We start from the raw sequence: 17973 nt of genomic DNA on the forward strand, positions 1-17973 counted from the left end.
GCTGTGAAATACAAATCTTTAAAAATATGTGGCATCTTTAATAATGCACATATTTGAAGTGTAATTGCAATTTTAATGCACCATGTGAAGTAAACTCTAAATCCAAAGGTTGCTTCTACAAGTTAAAACTTTGGTAAGCTAGGAAATTTGCTTATTTTTTTTTGCTAAGCCACCAACCCACCACCATGAGTCAAGCTCCAAGTGGAGTTTGTGCACAATACATTTTATAATAGAAGTGCACATAGTATGAAAATGAGATCTTCTGAAAGTGTGGTTATTATGATTTCTTCCTTCTGTCCTAGTTTATTTAAACAAGGAATCTATAGTAGAACTACTACTGTGATAGTCAGCTCTTTTTTCATTCTCTTGAGCCTAAATTCAGAGCTTCTGCAGTTTTCAAAGTACACACCTGGTGGCGCAATAGTACTCCATTCTTGACAGTTTGACAAGGCATAGTACAGTATTATGCCCATGAAATTGAAAAACACAGATGAGGCAGCTACCTTATTTTCACTATCCTTACAGCTTTTTTTCCACCTCCTAATGTCCTAAAGTAACATTTTATGTTGTCATGCTAAATAATCATTTCATTTAGCACAAGACATACACTGCAGGTAAAGCCACAGCCTGACAGCAGCTGTCATTTGAGCCTCATCAAAGCCTAAAAACACTCATCTATTGTTGGAAACGATTGTTTGTTGTGATCAGATGGTTGTATGCCTTTATTATCTATGACCAGATGTTGCCAATCTTCCATAAACATCTGGGGTGCCAAAACCTTGCAGCAGAACCTTTTTTCCCTTTTGCTAATAAACCTTAGAGCATTGCATGTTTATTTGCTATAGTTCATTGCAATCATTTTTGGTTTGACATTGATCAAAAAAGCAATAACTGCTTTTATTAATGCTAATATTTTTTTTAATCTTAAATAATAAAATGGTTTATACTTACCTGCTCTGTGCACTGGTATTGCACAGAGCATCTCTAAACCTCCTCTTCCGCTGTCCCTCGCCAGCATCTGGGCTCCTGCTCTTGTGTCTGCACATAACGCAGACATGTGTTCTCGCTGCTGAGGCAGGCTGTGTGTTTCTATAGACACACAAACAGCATGGGTCAGCCCTGCTCTCTCCTCACCAGATTTGATTGACAGCAGCAGGTGCCATTGGCTCCTGCTGCTATCAGCAAAGCCCATGAGACTAGGAAGAGAGGAAGACCTTCAGCCAGGTACAGTGAGTGATCAATAAAGGTGTCAGGTAAGTGTTAGGGAGGGGGAGGGGGGAACAGACATTATCTTAATGCAGAGAACACATTAGGGGGAAAAAAAACCTTTAGGCTCATGCATACTGGATGTTTTGCCATCTCTCCTAGACATTATTCCTCCTGGCGATGGTGTTTTTGCAGAAAAAACACTTCATACCTTTAAACGCGTGTAACGCATTTAGGCGCGTTCTGCGCTTGGCATCAATTCATTTCAGTGGCCAGAATAATAATTTATTCTGGTCACTGAAATAAATGAATGCTCAAGTGCTAAACGCGCCTAGCGTTAATGTGCGTTTAGAGGCATTTACAAGCATTTACATGCATCATGCGTTTTTTCTGCCAAAACATCGCTGCTCCTGGACACCCTGGCAGTGGTTTTCTTTTCTGCCTCTAAGCTCCTATGAACGGACACAATACATGTTTAAGCTGACCAACTGCGTCAAGGTAATCCCTCTTCTGGCCAGTCCTACACTGCCTTGCCACTGCAAATGCTAAGATGGACACCATGCCAACGAGGAGTATTAAGACCCAAAGTGGGGGAGGGCTACTATGTTCTGATCTGGTCACTGACCTGCGTTACAACAGAAAAAAGATATACCTATGCTCAAATCCCAATAGCTTGTACATGTATTTGAACTATCAGGTGCTAAAGGGGTGTGACAACATAATATCACTACAAAAGCTGGATGGACCCTCTGCACACTGCTACATCATTTCCCTGTACATTATATGCAGTAAAGCATGCTTGTTATACTCACTGTGGAACCTAAGGGGTTAATTCTTTGCATTGTGTAAAAAGGCTGTTTGATCCTGTCTTCTCTGATCCTCCCCTTCTTCCAGAGTCCCCAATCTATCTGCTGATAGAACAGAGCCTTAGGGGCAAGCTGCACATGCTCAGTTTGGTGTGTGTAGCTAGAGTGTTTTGTTTTTTTCCTTGAGAGGGTGCATGTGTTCAGCACAGGGCCAATCAGCACTGTCAAGGTAGAGGGTCAGGGGTCCTGCAGCCTTATAGGACAATCAGCGGAGAATGAAAACTCCTCCTACAAGCTTTAACCAGACACAGAGAGAAGAGACAAGACTGCTCTAACTGCTAATGAGAAAAGGTATTTAGCAGTTTATATTTACTAAAATAATTGCATTTCCATGTTCTGTGTACTATGGGAGACCAGATATAGTGAATGCAGGTTCTGGGTTTATTAACACTTTAATCTGTATTATTTAACCAAGCAGACCTTTTCTACATCTTCCTTCATTGAGGTGATTCTAAAGGCAGAAGTTTTTTTTACCTTAAAGCGGAGTTCCACCCATTTAAAAGTCAGCAGCTACAAAAAGTGTAGCTGCTGACTTTTACTAATCAGACACTTACCTGTCCCACGGTCCAGCAATGCGGGCGCACGATACCCCCCTCCTCTCTGCGGCGTCGGCATTCTAACTATGGGCGCCCAGCTGCGCACTGTGCATGCGCGAGCCGTGCCCTGTGATTGGCCGGGCAATCTTCTGGGACCTGTGACATGTCTCAGAAGATTGCAGGGAGGGAGGGGGGAGTGGTGATCTTCCTTCCGGCGCCACAGTGCCAGGGGAGGAAGTGGGAGCTGGGTGCCTCTAAAAACAGGGTTAAAAAAAAAATGACATGCCAAATGTGGCATGTCAGGGGGTCACCAACACTTAAAGCGGGAGTTCCATTTTTGGGTGGAACTCCGCTTTAATGCATTCTCTGCATTAAGGTCAAAAACCTTCTGTGTGCAGTTCTCCCTCCAGCCCCCCTTATATTTACCCGAGCCCGATCTTGATCCAGTGCTATGCCTGAGAGCAGCGTCCCTCTCCGCTCTCTCCCTCCTCACAGGGCAGATTGATAGCAGTGGAAGCCATTGGTTCCTGCTGCTGTCAAATTCTATGATGAGGGAGTGGGGGGGCAGGGCCAAACCTGCAGGTGTGCCACCATAGGAAGGTTTCCTATGGAGGCACACCAAGAAGAGAAGGAACCAAGAACGCTGTCGGGGGACCCCAGAAGAGGAGGATCGGGGCTGCTTTGTGTAAAAACATTGCACAGAGCAGATAAGTATAACATGATTATTATTGTTTTTTTTTTAAATGCTACCATTTAAAATCATTTTAAGTATAAAAAAAAAAAAAAAAGAAGAAGAGCAGAGAGAAGGCTCCGCCCCTTCAGTCAAACTTGCATTATTTAATCAGAAGACTGGAGCAAGAAGGTGATTAAACAAAGACAATTAGGGGAATTAACCTCCCTGGCGGTATGATTATTTCAGATTTTAGGTGCTGAAAGCGGTACCATTATTTTGCACAGAAATTTGGCGTTTTATATTGTAGGCCTGTAATTCTTAGGAATAATTCACTTAAATCTGTCCAAACAAGAGTCTAGTAGACATCCTGGGTATGATAAAGTTTGAAAAACGAAATAAAAAATTATAATATAATAAATAACTATAAATAATTATACCAAATAATAATATAATAATAAAAATTATTCAATAATGTAATCAAATCAAAAACACTGAAATTTGCTCAGTTGCAGAATTGTCACTGTCGTTACTTTTAGTGTTTGATGACGGATTTTCCCACAAATCACTATCGCTTATTTCTGCAAGTGATTCTAATTTATTATCGCTGTTTTCTAGCTGCTCTAAAGCCACTTTTGATGTAAAGGGACAGTTTTGGTTGCTATGGACAATCTCCAGTTTCCAGGCAGCAAGAACAGTGTTTATAATATAAAAGTGCATGCAGGACACTGGACAAACCACTAGGGACAAAGGGGATGTGTAATTATTTCATACAGTACTGTAATCTGTAAGATTACAGTATACTGTATCTGTACTGTGTGTTTCACTTTTTGAATTTGCCACCGAAGTCCGTCCCCGTGCATTGCAACGCTCGCAGGGAACGGAGCTCGGCACTGTGAATCGAGCGAGACACAGCGGCTCACTGATCACAGCAGGGAGACATCGCAGGATCCAGGGGACAAGGTAAGTAAACTCTACATGGATCCTGCGATGCAAGCCCGAGTCTGGCTCGGGGATACCGCTTTTGGTATTGAAAATCCACCCCGAGCCAGACTCGGGAATACCGCTAGGGGGGTTAATCAAAACTGCAGCAGACAGAATCTGGAGCAGCTGTGCATAGCAACCAATCAGCTTCTATCTTTTATTTTCAAAGCTGAACAGTGGTGGCTCGTGCATTGTGGGCGCACGGGCGCCGTCCCCCCACCCATGCGCCTGGACCCTTTCAGGATGGGAGGGGGTGGTACTTTTTGAAGCACCTGATTAGAGCAAGAGGCTCTAATAGGCTTCAAAATAGGGTGGGCTATTCCCACCCTATTTTGTGACAATAGCTAATTAATTTTCACTATTTTCACACTAACCTTCCTCCCCGCCATTCAGGAGGCAGGGCGTAAGACCTGTCTCCTGACAGGGTGGCCTGGCGCTTTGGCCAATTGGATGCCTGGCACTTAGGAAGAGGAGCGGAGGAGACACATGCTGGAGCGGAGGTCGCCACCGCTCTGGTGCACTTGGAGAGAAGCTGCTGCCTGGCGGTAAGTGCCAGGGGATCTGTCAGAGCCATGTATGCGGGGGGAAGGGGGTTGGGGGTGCTGCCAGAGCCACAATTCCCGCGAGTGGGGGGGGGGTCGGTGGGCACAGTGGCTGCATATGATGGGCACAGTGACTGTATTTGATGGGCACAGTGGCTGCATATGATGGGCACAGTGGCTGTATTTGATGGGCACAGTGGCTGCATATGATGGCCACAGTGACTGTATTTGATGAGCACAGTGGCTGCATATGATGGGCACTGTGGCTGCATATGATGGGCGCAATGACTGTATTTGGTGGGCACAGTGACTGTATTTTGTGGGCACAGTGACTGTATTGGGTGGGCACAGTGGCTGCACATGATGGGCACAGTGGCTGCATATGATGGGCACAGGGGCTGCATTTGATAGCAAAGTGGCTGTATTTGATGGGCACAGTGGCTGCATATGATGGGCACAGTGGTTGCATTTGCTGTGCACAGTGGCTGCAATTGAGGGCACAGTGGCTGCATTTGATGGGCAAAGTGGCTGAATATGATAGGCACAGTGAAGCTGCAATTGATGTTTTTTTTTTTAAGTATTTTTCAGAATTTTTTCAGTTTGTTTGCGCCCCCCAAATAATTTTGAGCACCAGCCGCCACTGAAGCTGAATGGAACATTTTGAAGTTAGAAAAAGATTGGTTGCCATTCACAGCTGCTCCAAATTCTGTTGGATTCTGTCTGCTCCAGTTTTGATAAATTTCACAATTCTTTAGCTGTTTAATGTAATCTTGGTGCCAGTAGACACCTTCAGGGAGTCGAGAGAACATGTCAATTCACTTGCAGTAGAAGACAGCTAAGAAATTCTGGCCACAGATGTGATTTTTTTTTTTTTAGGAGCACTGGTTACCTCGATCGTTGGATTCATCTTTACCTTATTCTGAGTGGCTTTAAGTAGAGCAGTCCTTAAACTGACACTGTTACAGCCAGGATTTAAGCTTGATTTGCAAAGACATTACATTTCCAAGAGAGTAACAAATAAAGTTAGCAGATAATAAATAAGTTTGAAAAGTTTGAACCAATGGATAAAACTTTAATACGTAAATTAAAAGACATTTTTCAAACTTACAGCTTAAGAAAGAGGTGCAATCAATATTGCAGAATGAGAATTCCATTCTAAGCAACATTAGTTCCTAATGACAGAACTGCATGGTCAGGCACATTACAGATGCAGTGTACCCGCCTAACTCAAATACTTTTATATGCAGAGATAATCAATGCTTACCTTTTCCCCTCTCTCTTTTGAAACCTCACGTTCGTCTTCCTTGTCACACTTATTTCCCAGGAGAACTACCTCCACTTCTTCCCCAGCTTTCTGAATCACAAAAGCAAATTGTAAAGATGCAGCGACTTTGGGAATGGATAGATTCTGCAAAGCACTACAGCTCCCATCCATTGTAGATGACAGCCTTACACCCAAAATCCCCTACATTTTGTATGGCGGTAATATGAGGGCTGACACTTTTCTGCATTTCCATTCAGAATTCATTTAGTCTAACAATAGTGAACCAGTTACAGGCTTTCAACTCTTGCCAGAGACGATTACTGGGAATGGCAAATAGAATATAGTACTAGGGAGACGGAGATAAACATACAAGAAAAGCATGTCACTGGGAAATACTTAAAAAAAAAAAAGGCTAAAGTACATTTAAACCCAAGTTTGAACAGAGATGTCAGTATTTTCTTTCATGTATGTACTGTATGAATAGAAAAGAATGTACATGTCACATACTTTATTAAAGCAGAACTCTGGGCCAAAATAATAATATAAAATGAATAGCCCAGTAAAAGATAAAAGAACAAAAACAGCTTTTGCCACAATATTCACATTTAATCCAAAGATTTCACCTGCAGTATTCTTTTCTTCCACTAGATGTCATCAGTCTGATGACCAGCATTATTCAGCCCATTTACAGCCACTACTTGTGAGCACAGGTCCTCCTGGATCCTCCTAGCTTGTGACTGAGCAGTCAAGAGAAGCAGCACAGTAATAAGTTCATCTCCCTCTTACTCTGCTTTCTCCTCCTGTCAGCATGCTCCTTGTCATCAGCAATTAAACTAATTTGCTACTTGTACTGCTATAGTTCAATGTTAAATATATTGCTAGTAATAAAGTATGTACACTATATTACCAAAACTATTGGGACACCTGCCTTTACAAGCACATGAACTTTAATGCCATCCCAGTCTTAGTCCATAGGGTTCAATATTGATTTGGCCCACCCTTTGCAGCTATAACAGCTTCAACTCTTCTGGGAAGGCTGTGCACAAGGTTTAGGACTGTGTCCATGGGAGTGTTTGACCATTCTTACAGAAGTGCATTTGTGAGGTCAGACACTGATGTGGACGATAAGGCCTGGCTTGCAGTTTCCACACTAAATCCTCTCAAAGGTGTTCTATAGGGTTGAGGTAAGGACTCTTCACAGGCCAGTCAAGTTACTTCACCCCAAACTCGCTCATCCATGTCTTTATGGACCTTGCTTTTGCACTGATCCAAATCATTTGGTGGAGGGGGGGGTTATGGTGTGGGGTTGTTTTTCAAGGGTTGGGCTTGGCCCCTTAGTTCCAGTGAAGGGAACTTTTAAGGTATCAGCATACCAAGACATTTTGGACAATTTCATGCTCCCAACTTTGTGGGAACAGTTTGGGGATGGCCCCTTCTTGTTCCAACATGACTGCACACCAGAGCACAAAGCAAGGTCCATAGAGACATGGATGAGTGAGTTTGGGGTGGAGGAACTTGACTGGCCTGCACAAAGTCCTGACCTCAACCCGATAGAACACATTTGGGATGGATTAGAGTGGAGGCTTCGAGCCAGGCCTTTTCGTCCACATCAGTGCCTGACCTCACAAATGCACTTCTGGAAGAATAGTCAAACATTCTCAAAGACACATTCCTAAACCTTGTGGACAGCCTTTCCAGAAGAGTTGAAGCTGTTATAAGATCATCTAGCACAATCTTCATAAAAGCTGGTGAAAATATACGCATCTAGACATTTAACTTTTAAACTAAACATTAAAGTGGTTGTAAACCCTTACATATACCCAGTGAAGTGGCTATCCTCAGGGGATACACAAAGATGAAACACATTCTCCTACATAAGTTGTACAGTAGTACCTTGGATTACGAGCATAATTAGTTCCAGAAGAATGCTTGTAATCCAAAGCACTCGTATATCAAAGCGAGTTTCCCCATAGGAAATAATGGAAACTCAGATAATCCGTTCCAGTGGCACTGCTAGTGTATGCAGTACTGTATGTAACCAGAGGTGGGGGGGGGGCGCTGGAGACATTCGGAAACACTCGGAGAGCACTCGAAGACGCTCAGATGCACTCAGAGAAGCTCGGAGACACTCGGGACGGAGTGTTTCCGAGCAGCTCTGAACTGCTCCGAACGGCTCCGAGTGTCACCGGCACCCCTGCACCTCTGCCAAATGCGGTACTGCACACCCCAGAGGCTTGAATCCTGCTCATTTTGAAAGACAACTCTTGCAAAGTGAATCAGGATTTTAAAAAAAATAGCTCTTATTGCGAAACGCTCGTAAACCACGTTACTCGCAATCCGAGGTATTACTGTACCTGTTTATCTGCAGCCCTCTTGTCTCTACATTCAAAGTGCTGAATTTATAAGCCTGTCCCATAGTTCAGAAAGAGGGGAGCTGAAAGTGGACCTTCAGTCATTTTTTCAACTTTCCATCTATTAAATCTTCTGCCCTTGTTGTTTTTTTAACTTTGGATAGTAAAACATTTTTTTTTCTGCCAGTAAATACCTTATACAGCCCACTTCCTGTTTCTTGTCTGGTAAAAAGCCTAGGCTTATGACATCATGCACAGCTCTCTCTGGAGAGAGTTTGCCAGGAAGGGAGGAGGGATGAGTCATAAGAGGGCCAATGAGAGCTGCAGAGCTGGAGGTGTGCCTCTGTGTAAATCCAGGAAGTGAACAGGCAGCAGCTTCAGATGTCCACCGTTAAAATGCATGCAGCCAGACTCAGCAGAGGGAGATTTCTGCAGCATATTTGGCAAGTACAGAGTCACAGTATATATAAAATAATATGCAAAATGGTTGGAGGGAAGCTTCAGAATGGAAAATATGTTTTTATTACAAATTATGTGAGCAGACTGCAGACTTTTACTTTGCAAAGATCAGTGAGGAGAGCTCTGAGACCTGATTGGAGGGAAAGGACACCCCCCCCCCTATGCACACAGCACACAGAAATAGAGCTGAGGCTGTCAATCAGCCAGAGCTCCCTCCCTGTCACCATTTTCTCTTGGTGTCAATAAAACTTGTCAGAAGTGATTCACGTTGATAGCAGAGGAATGAAGCAGCAGACAGAAATGACACTTATGCCGTGTACACACGGGCGGACTTTTCCATCAGACTGGTCCGACGGGATGAATCCATCAGGCAATTCGACCGTGTGTGGGCTTCATCGGACCTGCAGCTGACTTTTTCGGTCGAAAATCTGACAGACTTTAGATTTGGAACATGTTTCAAATCTTTCCAATGGACGAAAACCAATGCTAGGGCAGCTACTGGCTATCAACTTCCTTATTTTAGTCCGGTGTACGTCATCACGTACGAATCTGTCGGACTTTGGTGTGATCGTGTGTAGCCAAGTCCGTTTGTTCAAAAGTCCGTTGAAAGTCCGTCGGAAAGACCATTGGACCTTTGATGCCGAAAAGTCCGCTCGTGTGTACACGCCGAAAGTGCTCTTAATTGCTACAAGAACACAGTATAGAGGGATATGCTTTGTTCATATTTCATGTCTGAGGTTTACAACCACTTTATGTTTTAAATGAATCTGTCAGCCATTGTAAATTGTAAAAGGAAAATTCCTGTCTAAGATTATGGACATTTGCCAGAAAATCCTCTCTGTTTCTCCGAAACCGATTTCAGTTTGTTTCAAAGGGGTGACTTCTTTAACTTCAGTCCTAAGCCCCATCAACTGACAGCCCTGTCTTAGGAAAGCGTCCTGATGATGCCTGCAACTTTACTTTTAAAAGTTTCAAATGAGTCTCAGGTTTGGTTTAAAGTAGTACTAAACACATTTTTTTTCAATAAATACATTCTATTTAAACAATGCAGCAGCCCCCATACATTTTTGGTTTAGATGTGTGGAGAAGCATCTGCATTCAAAATCACTAGCATCAGGTCACAGGGTCACTTCCCTGAATTAAGTAGGGGAAGGGTCACCCTGTACAGGACAGTGCAGGCATAGAGAAGAGGGAGAGCAGTTTTTAGCCCTAGGCTTTGATGCTATATGCTGCTGTGGATGCATGCAGTGTAGGGAGAGGAGTCAGCCAACCAGCTGGAAGGGCATACAGAGGTGGCTCCATGAGTCCCCATAAGGGAACAGAACCACTTGAAAACCAGAACCTATAAAGGAGAGGATTTTTATAGAGGAAAATCGAAGAAATCACACACTCGCAAAGAAAGACACACAGCATACATGTTAGACTCAGGTCCAGGTTTAAATTTATAGGGTTTAATAACACTTTAATAAGAGGAATAGGGGGAAGGGAGGATGAAAAAGTATAAGGCAGCAAAGCTAAGGAGTGGTTAGTAAGAGCACAAATGCCTGAGGTTAGCAAGAATAGTAAAGCTGCGTACACACGGGCGGACTTTTCGACCGGACTGCTCCAACGGACTCTCAACGGACTTCCGACGGACTTTTTAACGAATGGACTTGCCTACATACGATCACACAAAAGTCCGACGGATTCGAACGTGATGACGTACGACCGGACTAAAATAAGGAAGTTGATAGCCAGTAGCCAATAGCTGCCCTAGCGTGGGTTTTTGTCCGTCGGACTAGCATACAGACGAGCAGATTTCTGGGTCCGGCGGAGTTACGACGTAAAGATTTGAAGCATGTTCCAAATCTAAAGTCCGTCAGACTTTCAACAGAAAAAGTCCGCTGAAGGTCCGATGAAGCCCACACACGATCGGATTGTCCGCCGGACTCGGTCCTTCGGATCAGTCTGATGGAAAAGTCTGACCGTGTGTACGCTGCATAAGAAGTTTAGAATGAACGTGTGCGCCTACAAAAGTAAGATGAGGTTGTAACGCCATAAAATGTTTGAAAATGCAAGATCCAATAAAATAATGGACTGAATATCTGATCCACAAATATTATAATATAGTGTAGATTGAACTAGGTGGTTTAGAAATACAAATCCTTTTTGCCTGAAGTTAAACTTTAAAGATATAAAGGGAAGTCTTTTCTACATTTAGTCATACAGTAGTGAATAATCTGGTCTAGGAGCATGTGGACAATAGTACCTATTTACACTAAGAATTATATTGACATTCAACCAAATATTAAAGAGGAACTTCAGTTTTTTTCTTTTTTTTTAAGTCAGCATCTACAAATATTGTAACTGCTGACTTTGAAAAATCAGGTACTTATTAGTGCCTGGTGTCCAGCACTGTCTTATGCATTTTGGATATGAGAGCCGGCTGTGGCATCCTGAGGAATCATAGCTGGCTCCCCACTGCACATGTGCAAGCTCACATGGCACTTTGTCAGTTCCCTGCAATCTCCTGGGGCATGTCACATATCTATGATGGAATATTCAAGGAGACTAATGCCCTGTACACACGGTCCGACATTGATCGGACATTCCGACAACAAAATCCATTGATTTTTTCCGACGGATGTTGGCTCAAACTTGTCTTGCATACACACGGTCACACAAAGTTGTCGGAAAATCCGATCGTTCTGAACGCGGTGACGTAAAACACGTACATCGGGACTATAAACGGGGCAGTAGCCAATAGCTTTCATCTCTTTATTTATTCTGAGCATGCGTGGCACTTTGTGCGTCGGATTTGTGTACACACGATCAGAATTTACGACAACGGATTTTGTTGTCAGAAAATTTTATATCCTGCTCTCAAACTTTGTGTGTCGGAAATTCAGATGGAAAATGTGTGATGGAGCCTACACACGGTCGGAATTTCTGACAACAAGGTCCTATCACACATTTTCCATTGGAAAATCCGACCGTGTGTACAGGGCTTTAGGTTTGACAGTATTGAAAGATCATATATAAATATCAGGAATAAAAAGCAAATACATAAAGTCAATAAAAACTACAGCTGAAATAGTAATTAAGTTCATTTAAATTCCCCAAAAAGATTTCAAAGTGGATAGACTCCAAAAAAAGAATTGAATGATTTTGGTCCTTCGAAAGATAAAGTAGAAAATATAATTTACAAAGTAAAGATATAAATTCTAAATGACAGTTTTTTTCATCTGCCTGCAGAAATGGGCCACCAGTGCCAGAATACACACAAATCAACATTCCATTCCTAACATTAAGGAGAACTAGAGAAACACCTAAGCAAATTTAAAAGAAATGTATTTTGATACTTACCTAGATGGATGCAGCATCGCTCTGATGCTGCATCTGTCCCCCCGGCGCCTCCAACACTGAGCACCGAGCGATCAAACACCACTGATTGCTCAGTTCTCACAGCTCACTGAGCAGAAAGCTAGTGACTTGCAGTCAGCAGCTCTCTCCTCTGCCCCCCGCGCTCACTGGAGCACTGGACTGTGGAGGGGGGTGGGAGCATCCAGATCAGGCTCTCAGCGACTTGCTGAGAGGCTGAGCCGGGTGCCGATCCAGGCAGATCCCGACTCCTTTGCAGCAATCTTGCCCGAACCTGGACCGGCTCTGTGATGTCAGCCAAAAGCAGTCTTTAGCCTGCTGCCTCCTGGAAAGGGTCACAGTAGTGCAGAACGAAACTTTGGCTCTACTTCTCCTTTAAATTTAAGCCTACTTAATCTTGCCATGACACTACATATATTATTAGGCCTCTCCACATATTGCATGTCAGTTTAGCTTTCCTGTTTTAGTCACTTAGTGCCGGTTCACACTGATGCGAGTTCATGACGAATTCGATGTGTCAAAAACATTCTAAATTCGCATGTCATCCATAAAGTCATTGTTTTCAATGACCGTCGTTCACATACATGCGTTGCGATTCCCCTACAAATGCGATGCGATAAAAAAAAGGGTCTTGTGCGAGTTTACTGCTTTGCGTTGCGAATTTAGCCTCCATAGACATCAATGTAAATCGTTCTGGAATCGCATTGTTGGTTCAGATATGTGTGAATTCCACCACACTACTCTCCACAAAAACCAGGAAATACACAGGAAGTTAACACCTTTTTTCTTTTTCCATTATGATTCCATTGGCTAGAACATCAATCGCAGCTATGACCAACTCCTGAAATTCGCGGTAAAATCGCGTTAAAATCGCGGTAAATTTGCAGTAAAATCACACCTCACACAGGACAAAAAAACGGAACAAATTCGCAGCGCAGCAGTGTGAACCAGCACTGAGGGGTGGATTTATTAAAACAAGAGAGTGCAAAATCGGGCGCAGCTCTGCATAAAAAGCAATCAGATTCCAGTATTTTTGTCAAAGCTTAATTGAAAAAGCTGACGTTAGAAGTTGTTTGGCTACCATACACAGCTGCACTAGATTTTGCACTCTCCAGTTTTAGTAAATCAACCCCTTATTGACTGAAGTCTTGGGGCACTCTGGTGTGCAAATTTTAAACAGTTTTCATTGATAAAGAGTGTGGCACAACCCCCTCCTACATCTTCCTACTGGCCCACCACTGGGCTGGCCGACCTATCTGGCCAGTAGTGCTAATTAGCATACCAGAACGCTCCAGGATTTGAGGTATTTATAAACAAAACTAAATTAAAGCACAGACACATAGATTATGCCTGCTTTTTATGCAAATTATCTGGTGCTAGTAACTCAGCACTACATACCTGTGGCACATAGGTATTGCTAGAGGCTTCCAAACAAAGATAATGAAGCAGAATAGGGGTTAATCAGCATTAGTTTAGGGGTTATGTTAGCTTACTGTTCGGTTCAGGGGTTTAGGGCCTAAATATTCTAGTTAGTTCACACTTTATGAGATGGGTTAAGTGTTAGCGTGAGTTAAGTTTTAAAACACAAACAGCAAGTAGGCAGGCTCTTTATTTCAAAAGAGACTTTCAATGTCTCTTCTTCAATAAAATACACCTACCCGCCTGCTCACTGTCTTCTCCGGCATATAAACGCATGTGCGGCTCAGCTTTCATTGACAGAATGGTCTCTGTCTGCTGGGATGACTGACTCCTGTGTATGGTCAATGAAGATGGCCGAAGACCGACACCCAGGAGAAGATATCAGCACTGGTGAGGGACAGGGACCATTGAAGGAAAGGTAAGTTTAGCTTTATTTTAAAGTTAGAAAATTAGGGTGTGGAAGTTTCAGGTGGTGGGGAAAATGATTAAGGGCTCATTGTAGGTGGTTAGGTTTTGTGAAAAGGATAAGAACCCCTCTCAAGTTTTTATTGCTGTCCCCATTGAGTAAATTCACCCTCTATGTCTGAAAGTGATGGAAAATACAACATTTTACAGCTAACACCAAAACAAGAAGTGAGGGCAATGTTCATACAATCACATCTGTTTCAGTGACATACAGTCAGGTCCATAAATATTGGGACATCGACACAATTCTAATCTTTTTGGCTCTATACACCACCACAATGGATTTGAAATGAAACGAACAAGATGTGCTTTAACTGCAGACTTTCAGCTTTAATTTTAGGGTATTTACATCCAAATCAGGTGAACGGTATAGGAATTACAACAATTTGTATATGTGCCTCCCACTTTTTAAGGGACCAAAAGTAATGGGACAATTGGCTGCTCAGCTGTTCCATGGCCAGGTGTGTGTTATTCCCTCATTATCCCATTTACAAGGAGCGGATAAAAGGTCCAGAGTTCATTTCAAGTGTGCTATTTGCATTTGGAATCTGTTGCTGTCAACTCTCAATATGAGATCCAAAGAGCTGTCACTATCAGTGAAGCAAGCCATCATTAGGCTGAAAAAAACAAAACAAACCCATCAGAGAGATAGCAGAAACATTAGGTGTGGCCAAATCAACTGTTTGGAACATCCTTAAAAAGGAAGAATGCACAGGTGAGTTCAGCAACACCAAAAGACCCGGAAGACCACGGAAAACAACTGTGGTGGATGACCGAAGAATTCTTTCCCTGGTGAAGAAAACACCCTTCACAACAGTTGGCCAGATCAAGAACACTCTCCAGGAGGTAGGTGTATGTGTGTCAAAGTCAACAATCAAGAAAAGACTTCACCAGAGTGAATACAGAGGGTTCACCACAAGATGTAAACCATTGGTGAGCCTCAAAATCAGGAAGGCCAGATTAGAGTTTGCCAAACAACATCTAAAAAAGACTTCACAGTCCTGGAACAACATCCTATGGACAGATGAGACCAAAATCAACTTGTACCAGAGTGATGGGAAGAGAAGAGTATAGAGAAGGAAAGGAACTGCTCATGATCCAAAGCATACCACCTCATCAGTGAAGCATGGTGGCGGTAGTGTCATGGAGTGGGCATGTATGGCTGCCAATGGATCTGGTTCTCTTGTATTTATTGATGTGACTGCTGACAAAAGCAACAAGATGAATTTTGAAGTGTTTCGGGCAATATTATCTGCTCATATTCAGCAAAATGCTTCAGAATTCATTGGACGGCGCTTCACAGTGCAGATGGACAATGACCTGAAGCATACTGCGAAAGCAACCAAAGAGTTTTTTAAGGGAAAGAAGAAGAAGTGGAATTTTATGCAATGGCAAGTCAATCACCTGTAAAAATAGGTTATCTATATGCTAACGCCCTCTGCATGAGGAACACCTCCACCGCGCCACTGGCACCCAAATAAACTTCAAAAATACTAAGTAAATGTACACCAGTGACAGTGAATAAATAATAATAAACTAGTGAACACAAAAAGTGTCGAGCTGCCCCCTTAAAATCAAAATATAAATCAGTAGTTTATTTAGTCCTAAATATCGGTTAGTGACCAAAAATGGTAAACCGACACATAGGGTAAATAGAAGGCGCTCAGAAACAATAAAGGTATACCTTGCAGTATACAATGATGGTGATAACCTCTATTGGTCAATAAGTTACCTGGGTGTAAACAATAAAGGTATAAAGGTATAAAGGTATACAATAAAGGTATACTAAACAATAAAGGTATATCTGTGTCCCACACAGATGATTTCTCAGTGATAAATGTCAAATGATGAGTAACTTCGTGCTTCTTCCACCTCACCACCGTGCCAGTGAATCACACTCTCCAGACATACACTCACCGAAATAAAATGCCAGCATTCTCATGCAAGGCAAAACACGCTCTCTTTACCACACTCCACTCTTTACCACTCCAAAATCACTGCAATCCTCACACATAGCACTCACATTGTGTAAAAGTAAAAAAGGCAAAGAACGTGTAATCAACAGCAAGCCTCAACTTTGTGGATAAAACAATATAACCAATAGCCACGCCCTTGGGGGCGTGGCTGTGAGTTGTGACGTACATGCTGTCAGCCACACAGGAAGATAGGATTACGAGCGCACGGAGGTACGGAGGTTTCCCGAGGGAGGGGTGAGAGCATACCCAGCAGCTGCACACCTCGGGTCCGCCGTGACCATTGGTTATATTGTTTTATCCACAAAGTTGAGGCTTGCTGTTGATTACACGTTCTTTGCCTTTTTTACTTTTACACAATGTGAGTGCTATGTGTGAGGATTGCAGTGATTTTAATAAATTGTTGTTGCTGAATTACACTATTGGAGCATTCATTTTCTTTTATGTGGATCCATTGAATACCATCGCTGTGAACCTCGTATACACTATTTACCCTGGAGTGTGGTAAAGAGAGCGTGTTTTGCCTTGCATGAGAATGCTGGCATTTTATTTCGGTGAGTGTATGTCTGGAGAGTGTGATTCACTGGCACGGTGGTGAGGTGGAAGAAGCACGAAGTTACTCATCATTTGACATTTATCACTGAGAAATCATCTGTGTGGGACATTTGATTTTTTTCGTCACCATTTTTTATCACCTGCAGCCTGTTTGGAGGCTGTTTTCATTCATGGACTGTATTTGGAGTTTCTGGCTTTTGCAGCATGAATTGAAATATTTGCACGTGTTTATTTTTTCAAGTTGTTGTCACATTTATATATGTGTGTATTAATTCATATGGTCACACTATATATTCGAATGTTTTATTTTATGTTTACAGGTTTATATACTTTTGTGGTCCACTGTTAATTCAGTGTGCTACACTTAGGTGATTTATTCACTAATAGAGGTTATCACCACTATTGTACACTGCAAAGTATACCTTTATTGTTTACACCCAGGTAACTTATTGACCAATAGAGGTTATCACCATCATTGTATACTGCAAGGTATACCTTTATTGTTTCTGAGCGCCTTCTATTTACCCTATGTGTCGGTTTACCATTTTTGGTCTCTAACCGATATTTAGGACTAAATAAACTACTAAGTCAATCACCTGGCCTGAATCCAATTGAGCATGCTGAAGACAAAACTAAAGGGAAAATGTCCCAAGAACAAGCAGGAACTTAAGACAGTTGCAGTAGAGGCCTGGCAGAGCATCACCAGGGATGAAACCCAGCATCTGGTGATGTCTATGCATTCCAGACTTCAGGCTGTAATTGACTGAAAAGGATTTGCAACCAAGTATTAAAAAGTGAAAGTTTGATGGATGATTGTTAATCTGTCCCATTACTTTTGGTCCCTTAAAAAGTGCGAGGCACATATACAGACTGTTCTAATTTGGATGTAAATACCCTCAAATTAAAGCTGAAAGTCTGAAGTTAAAGCACATCTTGTTCGTTTCATTTCAAATCCATTGTGGTGGTGTATAGAGCCAAAAAGATTAGAATTGTGTCGATGTCCCAATATTTATGGACCTGACTGTATCTACAAAGGGAATTTTTTTCCTCACTTTTAGAGACTTCTCATTTCCTGTTGTGTCTCCAGAAAAAGTGGTGATGTGAAATTTCCTCAATGCCACACAGACTGCAAAAAAAACAACCTAAAAGGGGTTTCAATCCTTCACTTTTCCCCCTTCATCTTCCAGAACAGCTACTTGAGAGCTGATTGGCTCCGCCTTCAACAGGAAACACAAATCAGACACAATTTAAAAGGCCCCTCTCTCTCCTCTGACCCTCAGTTGTTTTGTGTTTCCAGACCTCCAGGAGTACGCACCGTAATGT

General features: G+C 42.5%; 1 protein-coding gene across 2 annotated transcripts in view; it reads right to left on the reverse strand.

Annotated features, from left to right (window-relative positions):
• LOC141145142 (ras-related protein Rab-10-like) overlaps positions 1–17973 on the reverse strand; it is an 81219-nt gene that overhangs the window by 24713 nt on the left and 38533 nt on the right. Inside the window, exon 4 of one of the 2 annotated variants that reach the window (XM_073631528.1) lies at positions 6069–6158. The exons of the other annotated variant lie outside the window; for it this stretch is intronic. Within the exon in view, the coding sequence (XP_073487629.1) occupies positions 6069–6158 (90 nt within the window). The remainder of the gene's footprint in view (positions 1–6068; positions 6159–17973) is intronic. 2 annotated transcript variants of the gene reach the window in all.

This window comes from Aquarana catesbeiana, linkage group LG05 (assembly GCF_042186555.1).
Source record: "Aquarana catesbeiana isolate 2022-GZ linkage group LG05, ASM4218655v1, whole genome shotgun sequence".
NCBI classification, from domain to species: Eukaryota; Metazoa; Chordata; class Amphibia; order Anura; family Ranidae; genus Aquarana; species Aquarana catesbeiana.